The 24,667-nt window shown below is 43.8% G+C and overlaps 1 protein-coding gene across 2 annotated transcripts in view; it reads right to left on the minus strand.

Annotated features, from left to right (window-relative positions):
• The window catches only part of col4a6 (collagen, type IV, alpha 6), a 161,025-nt gene that overhangs the window by 30,209 nt on the left and 106,149 nt on the right, over positions 1-24,667 (minus strand). For both annotated transcript variants that reach the window (XM_080792688.1, XM_080792687.1), the window contains exons 5-20: positions 20,206-20,340; positions 19,816-19,860; positions 18,264-18,383; positions 17,406-17,471; positions 17,221-17,256; positions 16,750-16,812; positions 14,326-14,361; positions 13,373-13,414; positions 9,602-9,700; positions 7,026-7,079; positions 6,338-6,400; positions 5,913-5,957; positions 5,672-5,728; positions 5,088-5,157; positions 4,572-4,676; positions 2,562-2,714 (exon numbers count right to left, since the gene is read on the minus strand). In XM_080792688.1, the coding sequence (XP_080648814.1) occupies positions 2,562-2,714; positions 4,572-4,676; positions 5,088-5,157; positions 5,672-5,728; positions 5,913-5,957; positions 6,338-6,400; positions 7,026-7,079; positions 9,602-9,700; positions 13,373-13,414; positions 14,326-14,361; positions 16,750-16,812; positions 17,221-17,256; positions 17,406-17,471; positions 18,264-18,383; positions 19,816-19,860; positions 20,206-20,340 (1,189 nt within the window). The remainder of the gene's footprint in view (positions 1-2,561; positions 2,715-4,571; positions 4,677-5,087; positions 5,158-5,671; positions 5,729-5,912; positions 5,958-6,337; positions 6,401-7,025; positions 7,080-9,601; positions 9,701-13,372; positions 13,415-14,325; positions 14,362-16,749; positions 16,813-17,220; positions 17,257-17,405; positions 17,472-18,263; positions 18,384-19,815; positions 19,861-20,205; positions 20,341-24,667) is intronic.

Below are 24,667 nucleotides of genomic sequence, written 5' to 3' on the forward strand. Positions count from 1 at the left end.
GGTGTGTCGGAACTAAATCCTGTATCCGTTAGGAAGCAAAATGAAAATGGTTGAGAATCACTGCTAGAGCCATAACATTCTTATCTTATTGGGAACCCTGGTGTATCTTGTAAAATGGGGGTCCGCTAGCCTGGGTTCCAGCCTGATTTGCTGCGTTCCGCTGATCTGAAATGTCACTTCGCAACTCAGTCTGGACAGAGGCTGCTTGACTCGAATGCCTTTAACGTCACCTGTTACGTAGCGACGTTGTTGCTGATTTTCAGACCCGCGGAACGCAGCAAATCAGGCTGAAACCCAAGCTAGGGGTCCGCAGGCTACTAAGTGTAAATTTGGGGACCCTCGAAATGAAAAGGTCTGAGAACGACTGGCATAACGGAAAAGACCACCAGTACACATGACGCACACACATACAGTCAATATTATTATCATGTACTCGCACAGCAGAATACATTAATCGTTGCTTTTCCTCAATTCTAGAAAAGGTGTCGGCACAAAACCACTGACTGTAATGCTAATGACTAATGGATGCACATGGGCGTCATCGTTTATTTCAGCTTGGGTGATGAATGGGCACTATGCACAATTTGCACACTCGCCATTTTGGAAAGAACTTGGGCTCCTTCCATACTTCCTTCACAGGTGTTACCGATGATACTAATGAAGGCTGTGTTCCATTCTGGTCAAACAGAGTCAGGGTGCTGCTATTGTGTGTGTTGGCTCACTGGACACACTGGACTCACTGCTACACCAGTGGGTCTCAAAGTGTCCTTGAGTGGGTTCCAAATGGCCCCATATGGGTGTGTAACTCTGAGAGTGTACAAATGATTCCATTTGTACACTCTCAGGCCCCTTTTCCACCAGGGTTGAACTGGTTCGGTTCTATTTTCGTGCCTAATATTGAACCAGTTCAGAGTGTTTCCACTGAAAAAATGACTTGGTTCAGAACTGGAACAAAAAAATATCCGCCGGTTCCATGAAAGCACCAATGTTCCAAGAATCTAGAACGGAAGTTACGGAACCAGTTCTAGAACCAAAGTTCAGAGTTGTGGGGGTTCTTGAAATTAAAACGTTTGAGAACCACTGCACACTAAATGGAACAGAGCCTTAATTTGTATCATCGGTAACACCTGTGAAGGAAGTAAGGAAGCAGCCCGGATGTAGGAAGAGTTATTCTATGTGCATATAGTCCATTAAATGTACCTATAGTATTAAATGTACATTAAATGTTCCTAGTTACACTATTAAGTGTAACTAGGAACAACAGCCAGTGGTGTCGCACAAGACCAGCTCAGTGTCACTGTGTGAGAGCAATGTTAGCTTATGCTGCTTGGTCAGTGCCACTGTCCAGTGGTGGAAAGTAACCAAGTACATTTACTCAAGTACAAAATGCCACAGACGAAAAACAGTCTAAGTCCACACTATTTATCCATAATGTATAAATGATAGATAAGGGGTCAGGACAACGAGGCCTTTTCGTGGAGGGGGTCATAATGAAGGATGATGGAATTAGACTGTTTTTCGTCTGTGGTACTCTATTGTCAAGTACAAGATTTGTTTAATTGGCTTTTGATACTATAACTTAAGTAAAACATTTGAATACTTTTCCCACCACTGTCACTGTCACAAAGTGTTAAAACAACGAGAGGGAATATCATTGGGACGCACGCACAGACGCACGCACAGACACACGCACACGCACACACACACACACACACACACACACACACACACACACACACACACACACACACACACACACACACACACACACACACACACACACACACACACACACACACACACACACACACACACACACACACACACACACACACACACACACACACACACACACACACACACACACACACACACACACACACACACACACAAGAATAATGTCAGGCTCAGTTCATAAGCTTGAAGCTTGCACTTTGCTATGAGTGGGGAGTTGGTGCCATCTTGTGGCCAGCTTGTGAGAAAAGCAGCTTGGAGTAGAATTCCTCCAGTCAAAGTTAAACTGTGAGCTTATGAGGAGGCTGCACTCTTCTCAGCTATACTTACCCTGGAAACAGTCTGGAACTTGAACTGGAAAAGAGTGCTTTGAGAGTTAGGTTTGTTTCATTATTGTTCTTTTTTCTTTGTTTTTTTTATTCAGTCTCTGGATGTTAACTTCAGATGGGGGGCAGGCCAAATATCGCCATGGTAACCTTGGCAATATGGCTGCCTCCTGGATACCTGTGCGTGATTGGCCCATGGTGAACGACACCCTACTGATGACGATGCAGGGGTCAAGGGTCAAGCCTTCACCATTCAGAAAGGGGACAGTGCAGACAGCCACTTTAAGTTCCCATGTCCGTCTGTCTGTCTGTCTGTCTGTCTGTCTTTTTACATAGTCTTGTATCTCTCTTCTTCTCGTCTACATTTTCAGTTTCCATCACTGCCCATCCAGTCTTTGTTCCTTTCTTTCCTAGTCACATTAGGCTTGTCTATCCTTGTAGGAATGGCCCTTCACTGTCTTAATTGTAGAATCTAAACAGACTTATTAGTGATGAACTTACTTGAGGCTCCCTGTGGCCCTGGCGCTCCGGGGCCTCCTGGAAGACCCGGAGCCCCTGATAGGCCCGGAGCACCGTAGGTCGGACGACCTGGGCCTCCTCTCTCCCCCTTCGGACCCGGGGTGCCGGGAAACCCAGGCCTACCAGGACCAGGATCTGGAGAGGAGAGGAGAGGAGAGGAGAGGAGAGGAGAGGAGAGGAGAGGAGAGGAGAGGAGAGGAGAGGGGGTGATTGATTAGGATTGACTGTTTGTGATTGATAGTGTGAATAAGTTAGCATATATACTGTATGTAACTATGTATATATATATATATATTATATTATATATATTTTTTTACATCGCCTTACTGTCATGCATTTGTATGTGTAGTATTTGTATGTGCTGGTGTGTAGCATGTGTGTAGGAGGTGTGTACAGGACAGGTGTGTAGCATGTCAATGTAGAGGACAGGTGTGTAGCAGGACAGTTGTGTAGCATGTCAATGTAGAGGACAGTTGTGTAGCATGTCAATGTAGAGGACAGTTGTGTAGCATGTCAATGTAGAGGACAGGTGTGCAGCATGTCAATGTAGAGGACAGTTGTGTAGCATGTCAATGTAGAGGACAGTTGTGCAGCATGTCAATGTAGAGGACAGTTGTGTAGCATGTCAATGTAGAGGACAGTTGTGCAGCATGTCAATGTAGAGGACAGGTGTGCAGCATGTCAATGTAGAGGACAGTTGTGTAGCATGTCAATGTAGAGGACAGTTGTGTAGCATGTCAATGTAGAGGACAGTTGTGCAGCATGTCAATGTAGAGGACAGTTGTGTAGCATGTCAATGTAGAGGACAGTTGTGTAGCATGTCAATGTAGAGGACAGTTGTGTAGCATGTCAATGTAGAGGACAGTTGTGTAGCATGTCAATGTAGAGGACAGTTGTGTAGCATGTCAATGTAGAGGACAGTTGTGTAGCATGTCAATGTAGAGGACAGTTGTGTAGCATGTCAATGTAGAGGACAGGTGTGCAGCATGTCAATGTAGAGGACAGTTGTGTAGCATGTCAATGTAGAGGACAGGTGTGCAGCATGTCAATGTAGAGGACAGGTGTGCAGCATGTCAATGTAGAGGACAGTTGTGTAGCATGTCAATGTAGAGGACAGGTGTGCAGCATGTCAATGTAGAGGACAGTTGTGTAGCATGTCAATGTAGAGGACAGGTGTGCAGCATGTCAATGTAGAGGACAGGTGTGCAGCATGTCAATGTAGAGGACAGTTGTGTAGCATGTCAATGTAGAGGACAGGTGTGCAGCATGTCAATGTAGAGGACAGGTGTGCAGCATGTCAATGTAGAGGACAGTTGTGTAGCATGTCAATGTAGAGGACAGTTGTGCAGCATGTCAATGTAGAGGACAGTTGTGTAGCATGTCAATGTAGAGGACAGTTGTGCAGCATGTCAATGTAGAGGACAGTTGTGTAGCATGTCAATGTAGAGGACAGTTGTGTAGCATGTCAATGTAGAGGACAGTTGTGCAGCATGTCAATGTAGAGGACAGGTGTGCAGCATGTCAATGTAGAGGACAGTTGTGCAGCATGTCAATGTAGAGGACAGGTGTGCAGCATGTCAATGTAGAGGACAGGTGTGCAGCATGTCAATGTAGAGGACAGGTGTGCAGCATGTCAATGTAGAGGACAGGTGTGCAGCATGTCAATGTAGAGGACAGTTGTGTAGCATGTCAATGTAGAGGACAGTTGTGTAGCATGTCAATGTAGAGGACAGTTGTGTAGCATGTCAATGTAGAGGACAGTTGTGCAGCATGTCAATGTAGAGGACAGGTGTGCAGCATGTCAATGTAGAGGACAGTTGTGTAGCATGTCAATGTAGAGGACAGTTGTGCAGCATGTCAATGTAGAGGACAGTTGTGCAGCATGTCAATGTAGAGGACAGGTGTGCAGCATGTCAATGTAGAGGACAGTTGTGCAGCATGTCAATGTAGAGGACAGTTGTGCAGCATGTCAATGCACCGCTGGTATCTCACCTGGTCCATATGTATCTGATCTTCCTGGTGGTCCTGGTAGACCGGGGTAGCCAGCGTCACCGATACCGCCGGGGTACCCGTCACGGCCGATGTCTCCCGGTGAACCTGCACACAGACCAGGGTTTTATATATATATATATATATATATATATATATATATATACATATACATATATATATATATATATATATATAAACTAGAATTAAATTAAAACCTTAACCTGTTAAAACCGGGAAAGCAAGTGTCATTTTAGATTTTACAATCAGCCACTTTTAACCATTATTTTTATACTTTGGCTATTGAAAATTAGAAGATATACAGCTTGTAGATCTGCTATTTTTGAAAAATTTTGAAGATTTGTGAAAATGCTTTGTTCCTGGGGGTCTGTGGAACAAAATGTTCTGATGTTAGGGGACATTTTAGTCCAGTTTTTTTTGTTGTTGACGAAATTGTCAATATATTTAGTCTCAGTTTTAGTCATCATAGCTTACGACATCAACACTGGTGTGTTTTACCTTGAACAGTAGCTGCTAGTCCTGAACCGTACACGGTTGGTCCGGGAGCACCAGCATCACCTTGTTCTCCCTGTCACGCACACGCACACACACACACACACACACACACACACAAACACACACACGCACACACACACACACACACACACACACACAAAATAAGACCACACCAGTTCCCTTACATAAAATCAAAGCATAACAAAGGTTGAGTTAATTAAAGGTAACGTTGTGCGCTGCATTGTGAAATCAGTGTAGACACACATCAAGAGTAGGCCTACACACATTTTCTTTTTTTAAATATATTTTTTATCCCACAATTTTTTTACCAATTTTTCACCCCTGTGTCAATCATCTAATGTGATCCTGGGCTCTACACACCCTCCACCAACCTAGTCCCTATGGGGGACAAGGGGAGAGCAACGGACTTGAACTCATGCTTCCTTCATGCCTGAGATCAGCTATTGTATAATCCACTATAATGACATCAGCACCACCTGCTGGCGATCTTGGAGTATTGCAAGTGAACGCAAACCATAAGTCTCAACCACTGTACCATTAGGTTAAAAATGACCCTCGTGGCTTACCTTAGGTCCTGCTCTATAGGCGGGTTGCCCGGGGAAACCTGGGTCTCCCACAAATCCCTGATTGAAAAAGAAGCATTAAAGATGCATTAATGCAAACACAACATTATAACGTGGTGTATGTAGATGCCATGTGAAGTGGAACTCACACAGTACTACACACACACTATCATGAATTGTGTTGGTCGAAAGTCAGTAATACTATAAATGTCTGCGTCATCATGTGATCATTTAGGATCATTACCTGATGGCCAGGAGAGCCGGGCGGGCCGTCGAAGCCAGGAGCACCCTGTCAGGAAGAAGCACATGCACAATATAATAAACTGAAGAAGAAGAAGAACAACAACAACAACCAGGTGCAATCGTAGCATACGAGATCACAGAAGAAGAAATAGAGTCATACCAATGTAGGAAATAGACGCAGAAACAGGCTTAATAGGTTAAAACTCAGACAGACAGACAGACACTGAATTTCCCCTCAAAGTGCTTATTTAGCAGTATTATTCCCACAGGGCCTGGTGAAAGACTGAGGGGAAAGTTCTGATTGTTCACATGAATAAATAAAGGCACAGAAAAAGGTGATAAATAGGCTGAGGAGATGTCTAATAGAAAAGGTATAGACATCTCCTAATAGTTATTCTAGAAACAGAAGCAAAGAAATATTCTTACCCGCCCCCCGGGGTATCCAGGAATGCCCTTCTCTCCATATTCACCTGGGTAGGCAAAAGCTCCCTGGCGGAAAGAAATACAATGTTGGGTAGGGAAAACTTTGAGCAGGCTTTGTTCAAGACAAGCTTGCCTTAACCCTAAATCTTCTAAATCCAGTATTCGGAAAAACTTCACCGGTAGCGCTTAATGTCATGTCCCCTCCCCTCCCGCTCACCCCTGGACGTCCCCAAGACCAAGTACTGTAAGGTTTGTACTTATTTTGCTACCCCAACCCTGTGGAATATGCACAATACTAGCAGAGAAGCTCCCAACCTCCAAGCCTTCAGAACCGCTCTCAAAACCCACCGCTTCAAAATGGCTTTCACCAGCTTAGAAAAGTGCTATATACATTTGAGATACTACTACTACGTACTTAGAAAACTACTACTACTACTACTACTACTACTGTGATGTACTGAAAATCCCCAGGGTGAAGTCACAAACACCAATAGAGAGAACTGTGATGTGCAAGTGGAGTTTGAATCTACACATCATGTTATTATCATGTTGAGCCCATAACGTGGGCTCAAGCCTCGTACCTGACCGTCACCTATAATGCAAGATTTAGTGTGATAAACAAATCAATGCTAAGCATCATTTTATTCCTGCTCATACGACTGCTCTAAAAATGATAATGAGCAACACTTACAGGTAGGCCGGGTCTTCCTGGGTGCCCACGATATCCCTGAGGGCCAGTGTCTCCCTGAGGAAGAGAGGATGGGAGAGAGAGACAAAGAGCAAGTGTGTGAGAGAGTGAAAGATGGCAAGAGAGCATAGAAAATCTCTGCTCTTGAAGATAGAATATCCATCTATCTGTCAACATATCTATCTGACTATTAACACATCTTGAAAGAGAATTAAATGAGAAATGAATACAAATAAAGCTATATTGCACTGATGCAGATAGGCTATGATCTTTATGTAAGGAACAGGAGTCCGCACGAATGCTTACAGTGAAGCCCAAACCACACCAATGCAACTAGTCGCAACACCTTGCAACTGAACAGTTTTAAGGTCAACCACACCAAATAAACTCCTTGCAACTGAACAGTTTTAAGGTCAACCGCACCACAGCAACTCCTTGCAACTGCCATTGAGGATAATGGTTGCAAGGAGTAGCATGGCGATTCATTGGTGCGGTTTGAGCTCAAAATGGTAACATTTATATCTACTCACTGTAGGTCTCAGATGTGGGATAGCCCAAAAATATACTAAAAAGAGATGCCAATGAGACCATAATGTCTGCCTATGAGATTACATGAGAGATATCTTTTGCAAAGTTTATATTTTGGCCTGTGGGTGGCACTTGAGGACAAGTCAGTGGGGCCACTCAGGTTGTTTATTCCTCCATATGCAGCGTCAATGCACTCAAAAACATTCACCGCCTGAGGGTGGTGGCACTAAGACTAAGGCTAGAAGATAGGTCATGGGGTCACCAAAATCAGGTGGTTTCATTCTCGCTCGTTAAGATTCATGGTAATCTATTCATTAGCCATTACGTGTTGCTCTGTCGTGTGTAATTGGACATTCTTGCCTATAATGGTTAGAGGAAAAGGCATTAGGTCACCAAACTCAGTAGGGGTCATCTTCAGCTCATGAGGGGGCACATCAAATTCCAGAAATGAGTTGTCCACATGCTACCCCTGAAACCTAACGACTCATAGTACCAATTAGCAAGGTCCGATATAGCTCGTAGATTGGCAAGAACCTTGAAGACTATTCTTCACTAACTTAACTATGACCCCAACCGTGTGAGTTATTGTTTTGTGCCACATCTTTAAAATGTTGGACCACCTCTACTTGTAACAGAGCATTTCTACATTGCAGTATTGATACTTTTACTTTAGTAAAAAATAAAAGTACTTTTTTTCCACAACTGCCAGTTTGGGGAAGTCAGCATAATCAACATACCAGTCCAGTCCAGTAAACGGTGTCATTGTGGGGATTGAGCCTGTGACTTTTGCATTACAGGACGAACCTGTGCTCCTTTGTCTCCTTTGGGAAAGCCAACAAACTCCACGATGCCATTGATCATTGGCTGGCCGGGGTCGCCGGGCGAGCCTGCGTCGCCCTGCATAAATACGGTGACCAATAGGGAGAGAGAGCTGTTTACTACAGAACGGAGGGGGCAGGGGGAGGGGGTGGGGGTGGACAAGTGGGCGGAGTCGAGGAGGAGGAGGCAGGCGGAGTGGCGGGTGGATGGTCAAACCACAGGAAACTTAAATGTGTTTCTGCTTTGGCGAAAGATAAGAGGTGAAAATGGGGTCTGCTTTTCGGAGGACAAACTTCAGTGCGCGTAACCCCACGGAGGAATGATGGAGGCTGGGGGAACCTTGGGATTTCTTGGCGGCCTCTCTCGACCCATTGAGCTGTGCGGCTGCCCCGCGTCCATTATTCCACTGGCGCCCCCAAATCCGGGACGGTAACTCTACGTGACTCTATATGTGAGCATTGAGAGTGGTTGGATGAGGCCACAGACAGACAGGGCTGTGGACTCCCCCATCTCACCAGCTAACCCTGGTCTCCCCAGTTCTCCAAACCAAGACCCTTCTTCCCCCCTCACTGTCTGTGAGAGGGTTGCTGCAATCACTGCTCCTTTACCACGGTACTGTGGCTTATTTCACACACTTCTCCTGTGTGTGTGTGTGTGTGTGTGTGTGTGTTTGTTTGTTTGTTTGTTGTACTATAGACTAAACTCCTGACGTCACTCGTTCATCCCTCGGGTCATCTTAGAATCGTCTCACATAAGACTTGTGGTCCAAAAATAAACAAACTCTCTCTGCGATAGTCATATTTGATACAGTCAGTTTCTAGCAAAAAAATAACTAATTCGGTAGCAGTGACATTAGAGTTTTCTCGCCGTCAGTTGATTCTTCATATCCATACGAGTCAAACCGCCAGGATAATTGTTTATTTTTGGAACACAGTTCTTATTTGATGCGATATAAAATAAAATAAAGTCTATGGGAAGTTAGAATGGGTGGAAATCAGACTTCAGTGCTCTATGGCCATGACTATGACCTCTTTTTAGTCCAATTAGACACTGATCCAAACCGTGTCCTTGTGTTTACACGTGGCACAAGAACAAGACGTATTTTCCTTAATGTGTCCGATCGTAGCCAACGTTCCGCTCTGTATGTACTGTATGTCAGATGTAAGTTTAATATGTGTGTGTAATGTATATGCTTGTGACCCGTTGCTCCCCTCTGGTTCCTGCTGTGTTACCTTATCTCCTTTGTAGATGGTGAGAACTTGCCCGCCTATTAGCGAGCCGGGGGTACCCACGCTCGTGGGCCCACCTGGTCCAGGCGGACCCACGTCGCCCTAGAGTCCAGAATACATACAACGCACCATTAGCCAATCAGACCAGAGGGATTTAGAATCAGGAAGAAGGTAGGAAGTACAGTGGGAGAGATGATGAGGAGAAGAGGAGAGGAGAGAAGAGGAGAGGAGAGGAGAGGAGAGGAGAGGAGAGGAGAGGAGAGGAGAGGAGAGGAGAGGAGAGGAGAGGAGAGGAGAGGAGAGGAGAGGAGAGGAGAGGAGAGCTCTTCACAAGTCCAAAATGGCGGACCCAAACCCTAATTGACCCAAATGGTTCCCGAGATTCATTCAAATGACCGACCCGAACCCGGATGGACCCATGAAAGTGGAACCGTCATTTTTTCAGAGGATATGACAACCCACGGCCCAGACTGTTGGGTATTTCATAGACTCGACAGTCAACAAGCCCTGTTGTTCTGTTGTAGCAGTACAGGGCTAGATGCCAGTTATAGTCTTCTCCAGTAAGAGACAATGGAATTAAATTCAGTGGTGGAAAGTAACTAAGTAGGCTACATTTACTTAAGTACTGTGCTTAAGTACAATTTTGAGGTATTTGTACTTTGCTTGAGTATTTACCATTTCCAATACTTTCACTTCTACTCCACTCCATCTCGGATCCAAATATTCTAATTTTACTACATTAATGTGAAATCTACTAGTTACGTTATAGATTTTGATTATTATTACAAAACATATACTAACCACTCCAGCCCGACATACATTTCGGACATTAGAAAATAGACGATCTACAAGATCACAATGAGTCATGATTGTGAGCTTGTAGATCTGCTATTTTCAAAAGATTTGATTTAAAAACTTGAATTGGGACAATCTTGCAAATGAGTACTTTCACTTTTGGTATTTTAAGAACATTTTGATACCAATACTTTTGTACTTTCACCCAAGTAAAATTTGAATGCCGTACTCTTACTTGTAACAGTTATCTCTACACTGCAGTATTAATACTTAAAACAGTAAAACATGTGAGAACCTTTTTCCACCACTAATTCAATTGCCTGTTTTCACCTCAATGAAGACGGAATAACATGATTGCACGCTCCTCTTTGACGGCATGGAGGTATAGTTTGATGCGCTCTCCAAGTCTCTGCACTGACAGCGTGTGCAGCTCAACTTTGTCCCCCCTCCCACACCCCCTATATTGCGTGGCAGTAATCTGATCCCAGGTCAGTCTGATCGTCATCACACAGCACTTAATTTCTCGGCAGATCACCGAGTATAGGGTCCCCTAATGATGAAACGCGGACCTAGACCCGGACAGATTTCGCGTCCTGTCGGGTAGTTTTTGGTTCCGGTAGACCGGTGAAGACCTCGAGAGTATAGAGCAGATGAGAGGAGAGGAGACTGAAGTTGAGTATGAAAGGAATTTAGTAGGGGGGGGGAGAGAGCGAGAGAGAAAGAGAGAGAGAGAGAGAGAGAGAGAGAGAGAGAGAGATCGCGCTCTGGGCTACTTTATCTTTTGTTCCTCAACAATTTTGAGGCCAGTTGTTTTCTGGCCTTAACAGATGTCACAAATTTAACAGGAATCTTGTAAATGATCAAAACAGAATTGTACCTCAACAGGCTCAACAGTGAATCTAGCTGTTTCCACATTCAACATGACCAATTAGTAGTGTCGTGGTTCAAAGGTTTGGTTTGCGCATAACAACATGCATGCAGTGGGAGGAAGATGGCACTTCCTTTGACTGTTAGTACTCCTGTCTGATTGGTGGAATGAGAACGGAATGAAAATGGGTTTGTTGAGGTAAGAAGGGGAAGGGAGTATGGCAGTGAAACTTGAACTACAATTCCCAAAATGCACCACCACCACCACCACCATCACCGCCACCAAATGCCCAAAATTGGGTCACCGGAGGGAAATTAAGCACCACAGGAAGTATAGGAGCAAGTGATTCCAGCACCCAATCACAGTCCACCGAATGCCCTCCGAAGTGGCAGCTCAGAGATGAAATGTAATTAAAGTGCATTTGTAATTGTGAGTTTGTTGGATATACAATGTAGTCTGTATTATGTAGGTACAGTATGTATGCTGAACCAATGATTATTCAAGGGCACGTACTGCATATTTCATGTTGTGTTCATTTTAATCTCAATATTTAAATATGGTTTATTTTAAGTGACCCCCGTGTGGATGCGGAAGGGAATTCCTTCCAAAATGTTTTGCATACATTTTGAGGGAAAGCCAAATGACTATATATGACCTCTACATCTCTGAGCTGTCACACAGCAGTTAAGGAAACAGTTGGACGTGTAATGCCACTGGCCAAATCACAAACATGTTTTTAAAACCATAACAAAAGATAGATCAAATTGGAAGGAGTAATGGTACTTGGGTCCAGAGTTAAATGCATTCACATCCACTCTTGTTTTCAGAAAACTTTAATTAAATTTTGAATTTGAATGGAAAAAAATTCCACAAAAAAGTCATTCGCAAATTGGACAATCAGGAATTGGAAGCTCAGATGAATTCCAAATTAGAACGATGTTGTTGTGACCGGAGCCTGGTGGCATAACATTTCACGTAAAAGAACAAACCAGACAGAATTGAGCCTTGGTAAAAACACGGTGATGTTTTTTAGTTTTTTTTTTTATCATACAGGGAACAGATGCAACAAACATTTAGTTGTGTATTGAGGTAGATGTGTCAATTTGAGGTAGGGATGGAGAGAAAGAGGGGTGGGGGGTAGGGGGGGACGGAGGGATAAGGGGGGGGGTCAGGGGGGGTTAAATGAAGGAGTTGTTGACGAACGAGGAGAAGGGAGGAGGGATGGACGGAAGACTGACAGGCAACCATCACCAAGCATGCTTCATTCACACCATTATGTCCAATCATGCCGTTTGCAGATTCACACACATGCACACACGCACCGTCGCACACATGCTCGCACACACTTGCTTGAGCTTATTTGGGGTGAAGATGCACACACACACACACACACGCTTGCATGCACAGCACACTCACATTTCTCATGTGTACTGTAGGTGTACATTTATTGGTTCAACACGCGCACATGCACGCACGCACGCACAGGAATCCAGCTAGAATACCCTAAGCCTGCTGTTGGGATGTAAAGATAAAGTTTCCACGTGTCTCCCTCGGTGTGGAAAGGACAGAGAAACATTGCAGAATCATCAGAATTATTGTGCATTAATGTCAAAGAATTAATTGTTTTTATCAATTAGTAACAACAACAACAAGAGATAGTCAATACAACTTGGCAAATGCACCAAAATATGAGCTAATGAATGAATGAATGAATGAAACAAAACTCAAGCACTGGAGAATATCACATTTCCACCAGGGTTAATACTGAACCAGTTCAGACTAGTGTTTCCATTACCGATCATTTGAAAATGACGCGTGATCGGCCACAATTTCAGATTGGGACAACCCTATACTTTATGTATGACAGAAATGTTGTGTTGTGTAAAAAGGAAAAAGAAAAGAAAAATGTTTAAATTAAATAAATTATCCTTAACGCTAGCTAGATGAACAACGTGTTGTTTTGCAAAGCAATATATAGACAGAAGACGGCGATTTCACCATCTCTGTTAAATGGCGACAAGATCAGATGAGCCTCCCCAGACTGTGGGTTCAGAGTGGCGTTAGCGCCAGGCTAGCGTTCATGTGCCTCTTTTTGATAGTACGGTGCATACCTTGTCTCCTCTCTCTCCTTCATATCCGTCACTGCGGCTCCCCTAGAGGACAAAGACGGTTAGCAGTAGCGCGTGCAGTCCACACCACTCCTACCGGCAGCACTGATACCAGTGGTTTTATTTGGGTTTTAGTCATAGTCTTTTGAATAGAATTCCATTTAGTTGTAGTCATATTTTAGTAATCAGAAATGTTTTAGTCGACTAAATATCATAAGATTTTAGTCGACTACATCTACAGTCGTCCTCATCTCCGATAGTCCCCCCTTAACATTTCAGTCTACTTTCTATTTGTTGACTAACTCGTCAGTATATTTAGTCTTAGTTTTAAGTCATCATAGCTTAGTTTTTATTTCGTTTTCGTCAGTGAAAAAAGGTAGTCGACAGACATTTTTCGTCATGGTTTTAGTCGACAAATCAACACTGTAAAAACACATTACTTATTGTCGATGTTGGGCAGAAACCTTGTATGTCTCCGTTTTTAAACTTTGTAATGTTAATGTTTAACCAATGAAGAGCCTGTGGAGCCATTGAAAAACAGGTCATTTTTTCATCCATTTCTGAAAAGTAACTGGTTTCTACCCAACAGCGATGATATACACACATTCAACATAAAGAAAAATCAATCTACGCTATCGGTTGGGAAAGTCCACTCAAAGTTAATTCAGTAAAACAAGAAAAATGCCCCTTCAACTATACTTACAGTGATGAACAGTATACTCGTTTTCAACTGCAACTTCTAAAAGGGCAACTTCGCCAACTCTTTATAACCAAACCATATTGATCCATGACTGTTTTACGTACTGTAGACATGCAGCGCCTTTGAGGGCAAGCTCTTTGACACGCAGAATACATTGGGATAGTGTTACGTTAAAATAAATCTGGAACGTTTCCCTTTAACTTTGAATGGTTGTGAGATCATCCCTGATGCGGAATAATCACAGTGCAGTACTTACCATGGGTCCTGGGGGCCCGGGTGGGCCAGGTGGGCCCTATGGGGAGAGGAACAGTTACATTCTTTATATTAGAATATGACTCATTGACAAATTAAATTCTATTTATAAATGCACTTTATAAATTTTACTTTATAAACTGTACTGTACACTCTTTTTGTGAGTGTACATACAGTACAGTTCTAGCCTGATTGTCAGACTGGAGCTTATAAGCAGTCCACTCGGTGGAGTGGGGGCGGGGTCTATGGTCTGGAGCCAGACTAGTACAGATCAGCAGATTAACGTAGACGGATTTGGGAGAAAGAAATGCACAGACAGATACTGAGAGCTGGACGTGCAGAGAATGGTAGAGCGGCAGTAGATGAAATTCCTTCAAATTGGCACTTGGGGGGGGGGGGGAGGGGGGGGGGGATAGCGGATCTACACATTGGGCCTGATTCTTCAACGCGTTTACGCTGATATAATGACGTGAAGCTAGCGGAAAGGCATTTACGTGGATTTCCCACATTAATTTGGAATTCATGGAAATGGCCGTGAACTTGACGCTCACGTAGGTTGGTCGGAAACTCCGTAAAATCCCACGGGACCTCTTTAGGTGGCGGACGAATTTACGGATATATTCAGAAGGCTTTAGTCTTCATGCTGGATCAATAAATAGTTCCCAAATCGCAGATAAAATATGTAGGCATAAGGCATGTGTCCCGACCCCAACATTGTTCAGCACATAAAAAAATGATATATAAAAGCCGAGTGCACTTGCACTTGTATGCATGCATGCATTCTAGAGGCAAGTCCCATAAGGAAACTGCCCCTGCAAGCGACACCTTTTTATTTATTTATTAGGATATTTCTATAGCATGCGCGATTGCGCTGCTCACTTGACAGCTGGCTACTCGCAGTGCAACGCGTTGTGAGCTTGTAGATCGGCTCCCGTGGACTCGCGCTGCATGTTAAAAAACAAACTCACAATTATAATAAGAACATAGGCCTACACTTATCTGCATTCTGCACTGTACGAATCCAACGTTGTTTAGTGTGTGTTAGTGTTGTTTAGTGAGTCAGTTCTCTGAATGTCGTCGGTGTGTGTGTGTGTGTGTGTGTGTGTGTGTGTGTGTGTGTGGGGCGGACAGCAGCATGCGGCCGCTGAACCGAGTCCAATCTGGGTGAAATTTACATTGGAAAATTAATATAACGGACAGAACACGGCCCGGCCCGACTGTTATATGGTCTATCTATGGCATTCTATGGTTCACAGACATGCCGGTCTGACAGACAGACAGCAGTCACGACGAGGGCTATAAATCCACATTATGGCATCAGCGCGTGCAATTTGGCCAGTCAGTTTTAAGCCAGCTCACCTTAATTAATTATAATATGGGCAACGTTGTAGCTGTGTAGGCTATATGCTGTAGGCTACTACATTGATCTCATCATGAGATTAATCAAGTTTGCCGTGTCCCGCGAATCATTTTAATATGACGACATCATGAAATGAATTTACATCTGATACATCGGATATCTATTTTACTTCTGCAGGCGAGTGTTCTTTCTTTTTTTATAACCCTGCAGTGCATTCATCAGTAAGGGCTTATCATTGCCGAGTTGTAGGCCTAATATAGCATTTGGTCGTGTGGTGAACAGTACAAATTAACTTCTTTCTCATTATGTGAAAGTAACTGTAACATATCAGTTAACTCTGACATATATGGATCGAGTAAAGCAATGCATGCGTGCCAAGTTGGCAAGTTTCGTTTATAATTATATACATATAACTCGCGCTGTTTGCTTGAAGATCTGTCCGTGCAGAGAACCTCCTGTCGAAATTAACTAGCCTACTCTACAAGCTCATCGCGCTGTTGTATAGAATTTAAAGTTTGGGAATCCTCTGTGCCGGCTATGATGACGTATTTCGAGATTTCCTGTTGCCTTATATGGTGTAGAATGGGCGTGGATGTTCCAACTAACCAGGCGACACCAGGCGAATCGCTTGGGGAAAATGCGGAAAGGATACACTCAGCGATCCGCATGAATGAAGTGATTACACCAGCTTCTCTGAATAACACGTCATCTCAACGTAGCTTGATCGGACAGATAAATACGATATCTGTTTCCGCCACAGTGTAACGGTGGCGGATTTATTTTTAATGAATCAGGCCCATTGAGAGCAATCAGGGATTGTGAATTTTTGGTGGCTCCCCTCGGCCAATCAGGGTTTGTGTATTTTTGGTGGCATCGCTCGGTCAATCCAATCTAGTATTTCTGGCATTTCTAGTTATGTTTGTGCCCCTTGTATGCATATGTGTGTGTGTGTGTGTGTGTGTGTGTGTGTGTGTGTGTGTGTGTGTGTGTGTGTGTGTGTGTGTGTGTGTGTGTGTGAGTGTGTGTGTGCACGTGCACATAATAAAAGAGAAAATGGAGTGCACCAACCTGGAAGCCTTCAGGACCTCTGGGCCCTGCATTACCAGCTAGACCGCCAGGACCGCTGAGCCCCTGTCAGGACACAACAGAACCACCCGGTCAGAACACAAACCCATAAGACCCAGTGGTGGAAAAAGTGCTTTTGCAGTCTCTTTCAACCCTTGGTTAATATTTATTATACTATTTGCAATATTATATGCACAAATGTTACTCAAAAACGGTAATATTACTAGTTACTTAAAAAAAAATTATATATTATTACTTTACATATTGACCAAACGTAACTTGTTACTTAATTTTTTTTTCCTCGCCCCCAGTAATCACATATTATGTCCCCAAAAGTCTCCCACTGACACTATCGTACCTGACAGTTTAAGGCCCGCCCTTTTGCATCCGATAATTCACACGTATAAGCTACGTTATTATTTCATTACATAAAAATCACTGATGTATTCAAGTAAAATCAAAAGACAATCTTACGGGTTTCCCATCTGGTCCAGGAAAACCTGGAAAACTCTGAAAGAAATACAAGCACATTTGAATGAGAATAATAATTAGCAGAAAGGAAATGCATCACGTAATAACAGTAATAGTTGTAAATGTGTGTGTGTGTGCGTGTGTGTGTACGCGCATGCATGTGTACATGCATGTGTGTGTCATATTACCCCAATTTCGCCATCTTCTGAGATAAAGACAGGCTCTCCTTTTGGGCCTTTTGGACCAGTAGGCCCCTGAAAGAAAGAAAGAAAGAAAGAAAGAAAGAAAGAAAGAAAGAAAGATGATTTTGTTTTATTTTATGCATCTACTAAGGAGACGTAAACAAAGGACATGGACATGTGAGACAAGACAGGGTGGCATTTGAACCGGTGTGGACAGTGCATTAACCAGCTGAGACAGCATGCAAACCAGTAAATGACAATGTTTTCAAAGAATATGAATATCTATGTTCAGCTTTTTGAAATTCACGGCGCAATATTGGATTAAAGAAACGAAAAAGGACTGTACAATAACTTCATTCAGTCAGAGAATTATAGTTTAGATAATTATATTACATAATTAGAATATTAGAGTTATATTCTACATGCCGATATAATGATTATTAAATGTGCATTGTATATAATGTATATAGTATCTATCTCAAAATGTGACTCACTTACATTGTCTATAAATACCATATATAGATGGAAATGGAAAAGATGCCAGCATTAAATTATGCATTGTTGGTTTGATTGCATAGCTGCTACATGAGCTCATGCACACAGCATTAGGTTGGAATTTTATAGATAGATTTTATGTTTCTAAAAAATCCCAACCTAAATCTGTGTGCATGAACTCATGTAGCAACTATGCAATCAAATCCAGCTATACCTAATGCAATGCTGGCACAGGTGTGCATTTGTCTTTTCCATTACCTTAATGATCTCGAACAAAATTCCATTGGCTTGGCTTGTCTGTCTGTCTGTCTGTCTGTCTGTCTGTCTGTCTGTCTGTCTGTCTGTCTGTCAGTCAGCGTTCTTCCTTACAGATAGCCCAGGGTTTCCAGGAGGTCCAACTCCAAATCCTGGCGTTCCCTCTTCTCCTCTGGATCCGTTACATCCGTCCAACCCTGACAGACCTCTAGAGCCGTCCTGCCCGGGGTGACCCTGTGGAGAGACAGCAATGAGCAGTTTATTTATGGACGTTTACGTCTTTATTGAGTCCCGACGGGTCAGTCATAGAGCAGTGGTTGCCAGACGTTGCAGCCCGTGACCCAAAAGAGAAATTAGATGTTTGCCCGGGACCCAAAATAGTGAAAATAGCAGATCTACAAGCTCACAAGGCAGTGCGAAAGAGCAGCTATTTTCACTGCTAATTCATTATTTGCATTTATGGAATTTCTTAGGTTTGTTTATTCGTTTGTGTTCAAATGTATGTACAATTATTTGACATTTCTTTATTTGAAAACAATATTTTGAAATACAGTATATCCCTATATTTTTGAGTGGTGCAACCACTCCCTTAAGGAGCTGTGTGTGTGTGTGGGTGTCTAATGTATAGCAACGCAATGCTAATGTATGTCGCATTACGAGTGATATCCATCATAAACTTAAGGACGTAATTACACGCTGGCATAAAATGTGTTAAGTGAGATCCAGGAACAAGGCGGAGAGGTTAGGTGAACTCTATTATGGAAATGTGAGGTGGATTAAAAAAAAATAACTGTCGTAATAATTATACATAATATATTTGACATGTACAGGTATGTATCTACAGTATATAAGCCGCTGTGGTTTCTCGTCAGTCTTCGCTAAGAATGAGGGTGTCTATCCACCTTCGCAATGCGATAGCCCCTAGGACAGGGATTCTCATCCTGTGGGTCGTGACCCCTCGGGGGGTCACCAAATTATTCCGGGGGGATATAGACTCATAAGCCTAATTCAGTAGCAGCACAAATCAATAACGAATTTGTTTGAGTGGTGCCTCCGCTCCATTAAGCAGCAATGTGGTCTGGATGTTCCGGGGATCCCCCGGGGACCCCTAAGTAACTCACAGCACAGTACACTACAGTACAGTACAGTACAGAGCACAGTACAGTAACTATAACAATAAATGTATAGTTGCACCGCTCAGTTCACACAGTGTGATCTTTTTCAGAATATACTTACTACTTTTGTTTTTAAAGGGGGTGGTAGCGGGATATGGCATGGTATCTTTGGGGGTCCCCAGCCCAAAAGGTTGAGAACCCCTGCCCCAGGAGATGGATTGCTGAAATGTAGCGCAACACCTACCAATGCAGCTCCCAGCATGTGTCAGTTATGCAAGCAGCGCTACTCATATACACTGAGTCAGTGGTGGCCGGGATTGAACCTGTGAACTTGTGGTCCAATGGCGAGTGTTCTACCAATAGAGCTACCCGGTTAACCCTCTAACACCCGCATTAATTTCTACTTGCAAAAAATAGATTTCAACCTTACTACTACTTTGTACTACTAGGACTACTAATAAGTGTGTGTGTGTGTGTGTGTGTGTGTGTGTGTGTGTGTGTGTGTGTGTGTGTGTGTGTGTGTGTGTGTGAGTGCTTATGATAATACTCACTGGTACGCCATCAGTTCCTGGGAACCCTGGCACGCCCATAGGTCCCTGAAAAAGACACACAGACAGATGTATTGATTGACTGTAGCAGTGGTTCCCAGACCTTTCAGGTCGAGATCTACAAGCACACAACGCGTCGCGATTCTATATGTTTTTAATGTAGAAAAGAAAATGGGATATGTACCCAAGTCGTGACCCATAAAAATTGGCCCGGCCGTGACCCGCAAATGGGTCCCTACCCATTGTTTGGGGAAACGGTGGACAAAAGGTTTAGCGACTGACCTATGGCCCCTGCATATGTATGGACCCTGCCTATGCACGCCACACAGGAGGAGGAAGGAGGTTCGCAAGTCTCTGCTCATGAAAGACCCAATGAGGATGTGGGAATCTCACCTTGTCCCCTTTCGGTCCGGACGGGCCCTTCAGTCCGAGGTGGCCCTTCTCTCCTTTGGGCCCTGCAGGGCCCGCACCCCCTGGGAAGCCCTCAGGACCAGAGCCTCCCGATGGTCCCAGTGGTCCATGACGACCCTGAGGGGGGGAGAGAGAGAGTTCTTATTATGTTCAACTCAGTTACATTGTTCAGTTCAGTTCAGTTCAGTTCAGTTCAGTTCAGTCCAGTTCAGTCCAGTCCAGTCCAGTTCAGTTCAGTTCAGTCCAGTGACCTGTGTGATTTCTGGTCTAGAGGTGCGGGTGCTCAGATCTGAGCACCCCCCCCCCCCCCCCCCCCCCGCCCGCATCTGAAAAACGAACTTGTGCATCTTCACCATATTTATCCCCCGAGAGAAAATATGTGCAGAGTTTTTGGAGTGTGTGAGTTTTGTACTCGGTGATGCGACTGGTATAGGCAGGTCTCTGAACTGTCCACAGCCCTCCTCTGAGACACAGATGTAATGTTTTCTGCAATGCAGTATTGATACTTTTACGTAAGTACAAAACGAGACTACTACACCACTGGTTTCCGTCTCGTCTCTGACATCATCTGAACATGCAATGAGGAGATAAATGCCTTGGATATCACTGGCCCCTGCGGGGCCCTCGTGTACTCCCAGCTTTTCAATTACACACTGTCATTTTGCTGTTATGAGCGCCGAGAACATCTTCCTTTACAAATTGCTACTAGGGGAAGAAGCCATTTTGTTCTTGTGTATTTTTTTTTTCCTCTCTTTTGGACTGTCTACGGTTGTGTATTCGGATGAGAGGCAAACAAGCCCGGGCGGAACACCCCATTTGTGGGTTCTCTGGTAGAAAGGCCCTGTGTGCAATCACGCTTCACAATCATACAGAAAGCTCACAGGGGGAGGGGGGGGGAGACAGTAAAGAGGTTTATGTGGGCATGCAATGGCCTGTCGCCCGACATGGTGGTCTGTGAGTGGAAATGTGAGAGGAGGAGGCAGGCGAGGGTTTACTGTACAGTTTGTAAATCCCCCCCCAAACAATGCGGTAACTTTCTGGAATTAGTTTATAAATTGCTACGTTTCTGCAGATAATCCAGCTTTGGATTCATTGTCAAGGTTTTTGTTTTTTTTACAGTATGTAAAGTAAAGTTTGATATGGCAGGACAGTTGCTCTGTTGCTGATTTCATTACCCGCAGTACCCCATGAGAACCACATGAGGGCAGTAAATAGATACGAATGCAGCACTCTTTTTTTTCTCTTTCGCTACACGTGCGACACACACACACACACACACACACACACACACACACACACACACACAGCAGCTTAACCTACTGACAACCCGTGATTAGGTCATATTTTAAAGGCAGTGGTATAACAGGGCCAAGAGAGGAGAGCTGGATGATGGATGGATGGAGGAAGGAGAGAGTGGGGTGAAAGGAAGGGGGAGGGAGGGGTGCGGGGTCAACGATCAGACAGACAGACAGACAAATAAACTATGCATTATATGCAATGCTGGCAGGTGTGCATTTGTCTTTTTTCCACAAGGCATCTATACACAAAAAAACATGTAAAGGCAGGAATGTATGTGCTGCACGACGTGTGTGTGTGTGTGTGTGTGTGTGTGTGTGTGTGTGTGTGTGTGTGTGTGTGTGTGAGAGACTGTGTGTGAGACTGTGTGTGTGTGTGTGTGTGTGTGTGTGTGTGTGTGTGTGTGTGAGAGACTGTGTGTGAGACTGTGTGTGAGACTGTGTGTGTGTGTGTGTGTGTGTGTGTGTGTGTGTGTGTGTGTGTGTGTGTGTGTGTGTGTGTGTGTGTGTGCATTTGTATGAGGACTGCACTCGTTTCCCAACCCTAACCTATCACTAGTACATCACTAATTCCTGTCCAAACCTTAAATGGTGCATTTATCCAAAGCCCTTTACATACTGTAGATTGTGCATTACATTCACACACCGATGGCAGAGGAAACCATGCAAGGCACCAACCTGCACATCGGGAGCAATTAGGGGTTCAGAGTCTTGCTCAACTACACTTCTACACGCACGCATGCGCGCACGCACACACACCAATTTATACACACCTGGCCCTATTCAAAGAAGAGGAGTGCTCTGCCCGAAGACAAAGGTAAACCAGAGCTCTAGCATTGGCAACGCAACATACCAACGCTCCCTTAGTAACACACTAACACAAGTACACACTGTTAGTACTCTTAGTAACACAATTAAATCATATTTTGTTTTGTAATAATAATCAAAATCTACCAAGTAACCAGTAGCTAAAGTCTTCAAATTAATGTAGTGGAAGTACAAAATAAAACTTCAAAATGGTACTTATCTTAAATACAGTATTTAAGTTTATGTACTCATTACTTTCCACAACTGTCATTCGGGTGTCCGCAACGCGGCAAACCTCACAGTCGTGCAAATCCATAAAATAATAGATGGTGGGCTCTTATTAGAATTGAATGCAGAGTCACGTTGCTGCATTCTCTGGATACTCTGCTCCCTGCCCTGCAGTGAGCGCCTTGGGGCTGGCACTGTGTGTAATGACAGGGCTACGTGGGGCCGCGTGGAAGAAACAGGCGACTGACTCGAGGAGCTAACTGGGTAATAAGCTAGCATTCACACCTGGTTTCACCCGGGTGAAATATGCACAGGTTCTACACAGGGCGTCTACTTTCTCTCATGTTTTACCCTGAGCAACACCCACGACACCCCCCACACCCCCGGGTCAGTGACCGTCTGACTCTCTCCCTCCATATTTAAATATCGACTTTGACTTGAACTCGCTCTTCCTTCCTTTCTCACTCTCCCCCCCCCCCCCCCCCCCTATCTCTCTCTCCCTCTCTCTTTCTCTCCCTCACTGTTGTTCTTTATGTCCCCATGCCCCACCCCGGCTGTATACCTTGCGTCTAATAACCAGTCTTTACCAGAGTTAAGGTCATAGTTTTGTGAGCGTTATTGTTTTTCTGTAAGTGGTCCCTCTCTAAAGAGCTCCAGCAGAAAGAAGAAAGGGCACTTTGAAAAGGTCGCGAGGTCGACCTCGTCAAAACCTTGGGTTTTTATGAACACACGTTGGAAACGCGCCTTGCTTAGTGTCTATACTTTTCAGGTAAAAGGGGGTCATTTTCAAAAGGCTTCCTTGCGTTCCTCTGTTGGCTGCAGGGTGGGGTGCTACAGTATGTCTGCCTGCCTGGTGTTATATAAGGCTGGGTGTTAAGTGAGGTGAAGAAGAAGATGACTTGGCTGTGTGCAGTCGTCAGCTTTTCACTGCTAATAGCAGCTAAGTAGCTATAACTGCTTCTCAACTCAGGCAGTTTACCCATTAAGACCGGAGGCCGATTATACAAATGTCTTCTAAGTCCTAACAGTTTTCTGAAAAGCAATAGCAGATCTACAAGCTCATAGCGTGGCAATAAGTGATGAGCTATGACATTTTGCCAGCTATACATTTGTCAATTAAACAGTAGGGAGGAAAACACCTCCGTTGATTTCTTCGACTAAAACTATGACGAAAAATGTTCGTCGACTACCTTTTTTCACAGACAACTAAATAAAAGCTAAATAAAAACAAAGCTATGATGACTAAACTAGCTAACACTAAATATATTAACAATTTGGTCAACAACAAAAAAACTAGACTTAAAATATTAGGGAGGGACTTATTGGAGAGCATATCCAGTAGAACTAAAAGACAAGTCATTTATTGTTGTGTTGCTTTCTGAAAATAGCAGATCTACAAGCTCACAATGCGTCGCAGCACGACAAGAATAGTTTGAGGGACAAATGAAGAACCAATGAATCAAACAAACCTCTCTTTCACAAGAACCAGCTGGACTGACTGAGGGGTCTATTTTATTTCATGATGTGACCACTGAGGGGCACTCTATGTATCCCTCCGCAACCCCATCAGCCACTTCACAACCAGCTGGACAGAGGGGTCTATTTCATGATGTGACCACTGAGGGGCGCTCTATGTATCCCTCCGCAATCCCATCAGCCACTTCACATTCACACAACTATTTGACAAGTTTCTAAACAACCTTTGCACGGAAATTGTTGCTCAAGGACATGGAGGAGGAATGTCAACCGATTCCTTCACACAGCTGTGCATTCCTATAAGAATCATGTCCTGTCCTCTCTCTATATGGTCTTATGTCTAAATAATACATCATAAATAAAACATGCAGAATCAAGTGAGTAAAAGTAAATTAGTAGAACATTCGTCGCAGCTGCTGATGTTCCCAAACTGTTCCTCTTTGTGTCAGACAAAGTGTAGAGTTCAGCGAGTATCACGATTAGTATTTTTGGCCGTGACGCCCCAAAATAATCATATTTGAAATGGGGACCCCAAAAATAATCATATTTGAAATGGGGACCCCAAAAATAATCATATTTCAAAAGGGGACCGGCCCCAATAGAATAATATTCCGCCCCTCCCCCCCGACAATAACGTA

The sequence above is a fragment of the Protomyctophum bolini genome (assembly GCF_963924005.1).
Source record: "Protomyctophum bolini genome assembly, chromosome: 20".
Classification (NCBI taxonomy): domain Eukaryota; kingdom Metazoa; phylum Chordata; class Actinopteri; order Myctophiformes; family Myctophidae; genus Protomyctophum; species Protomyctophum bolini.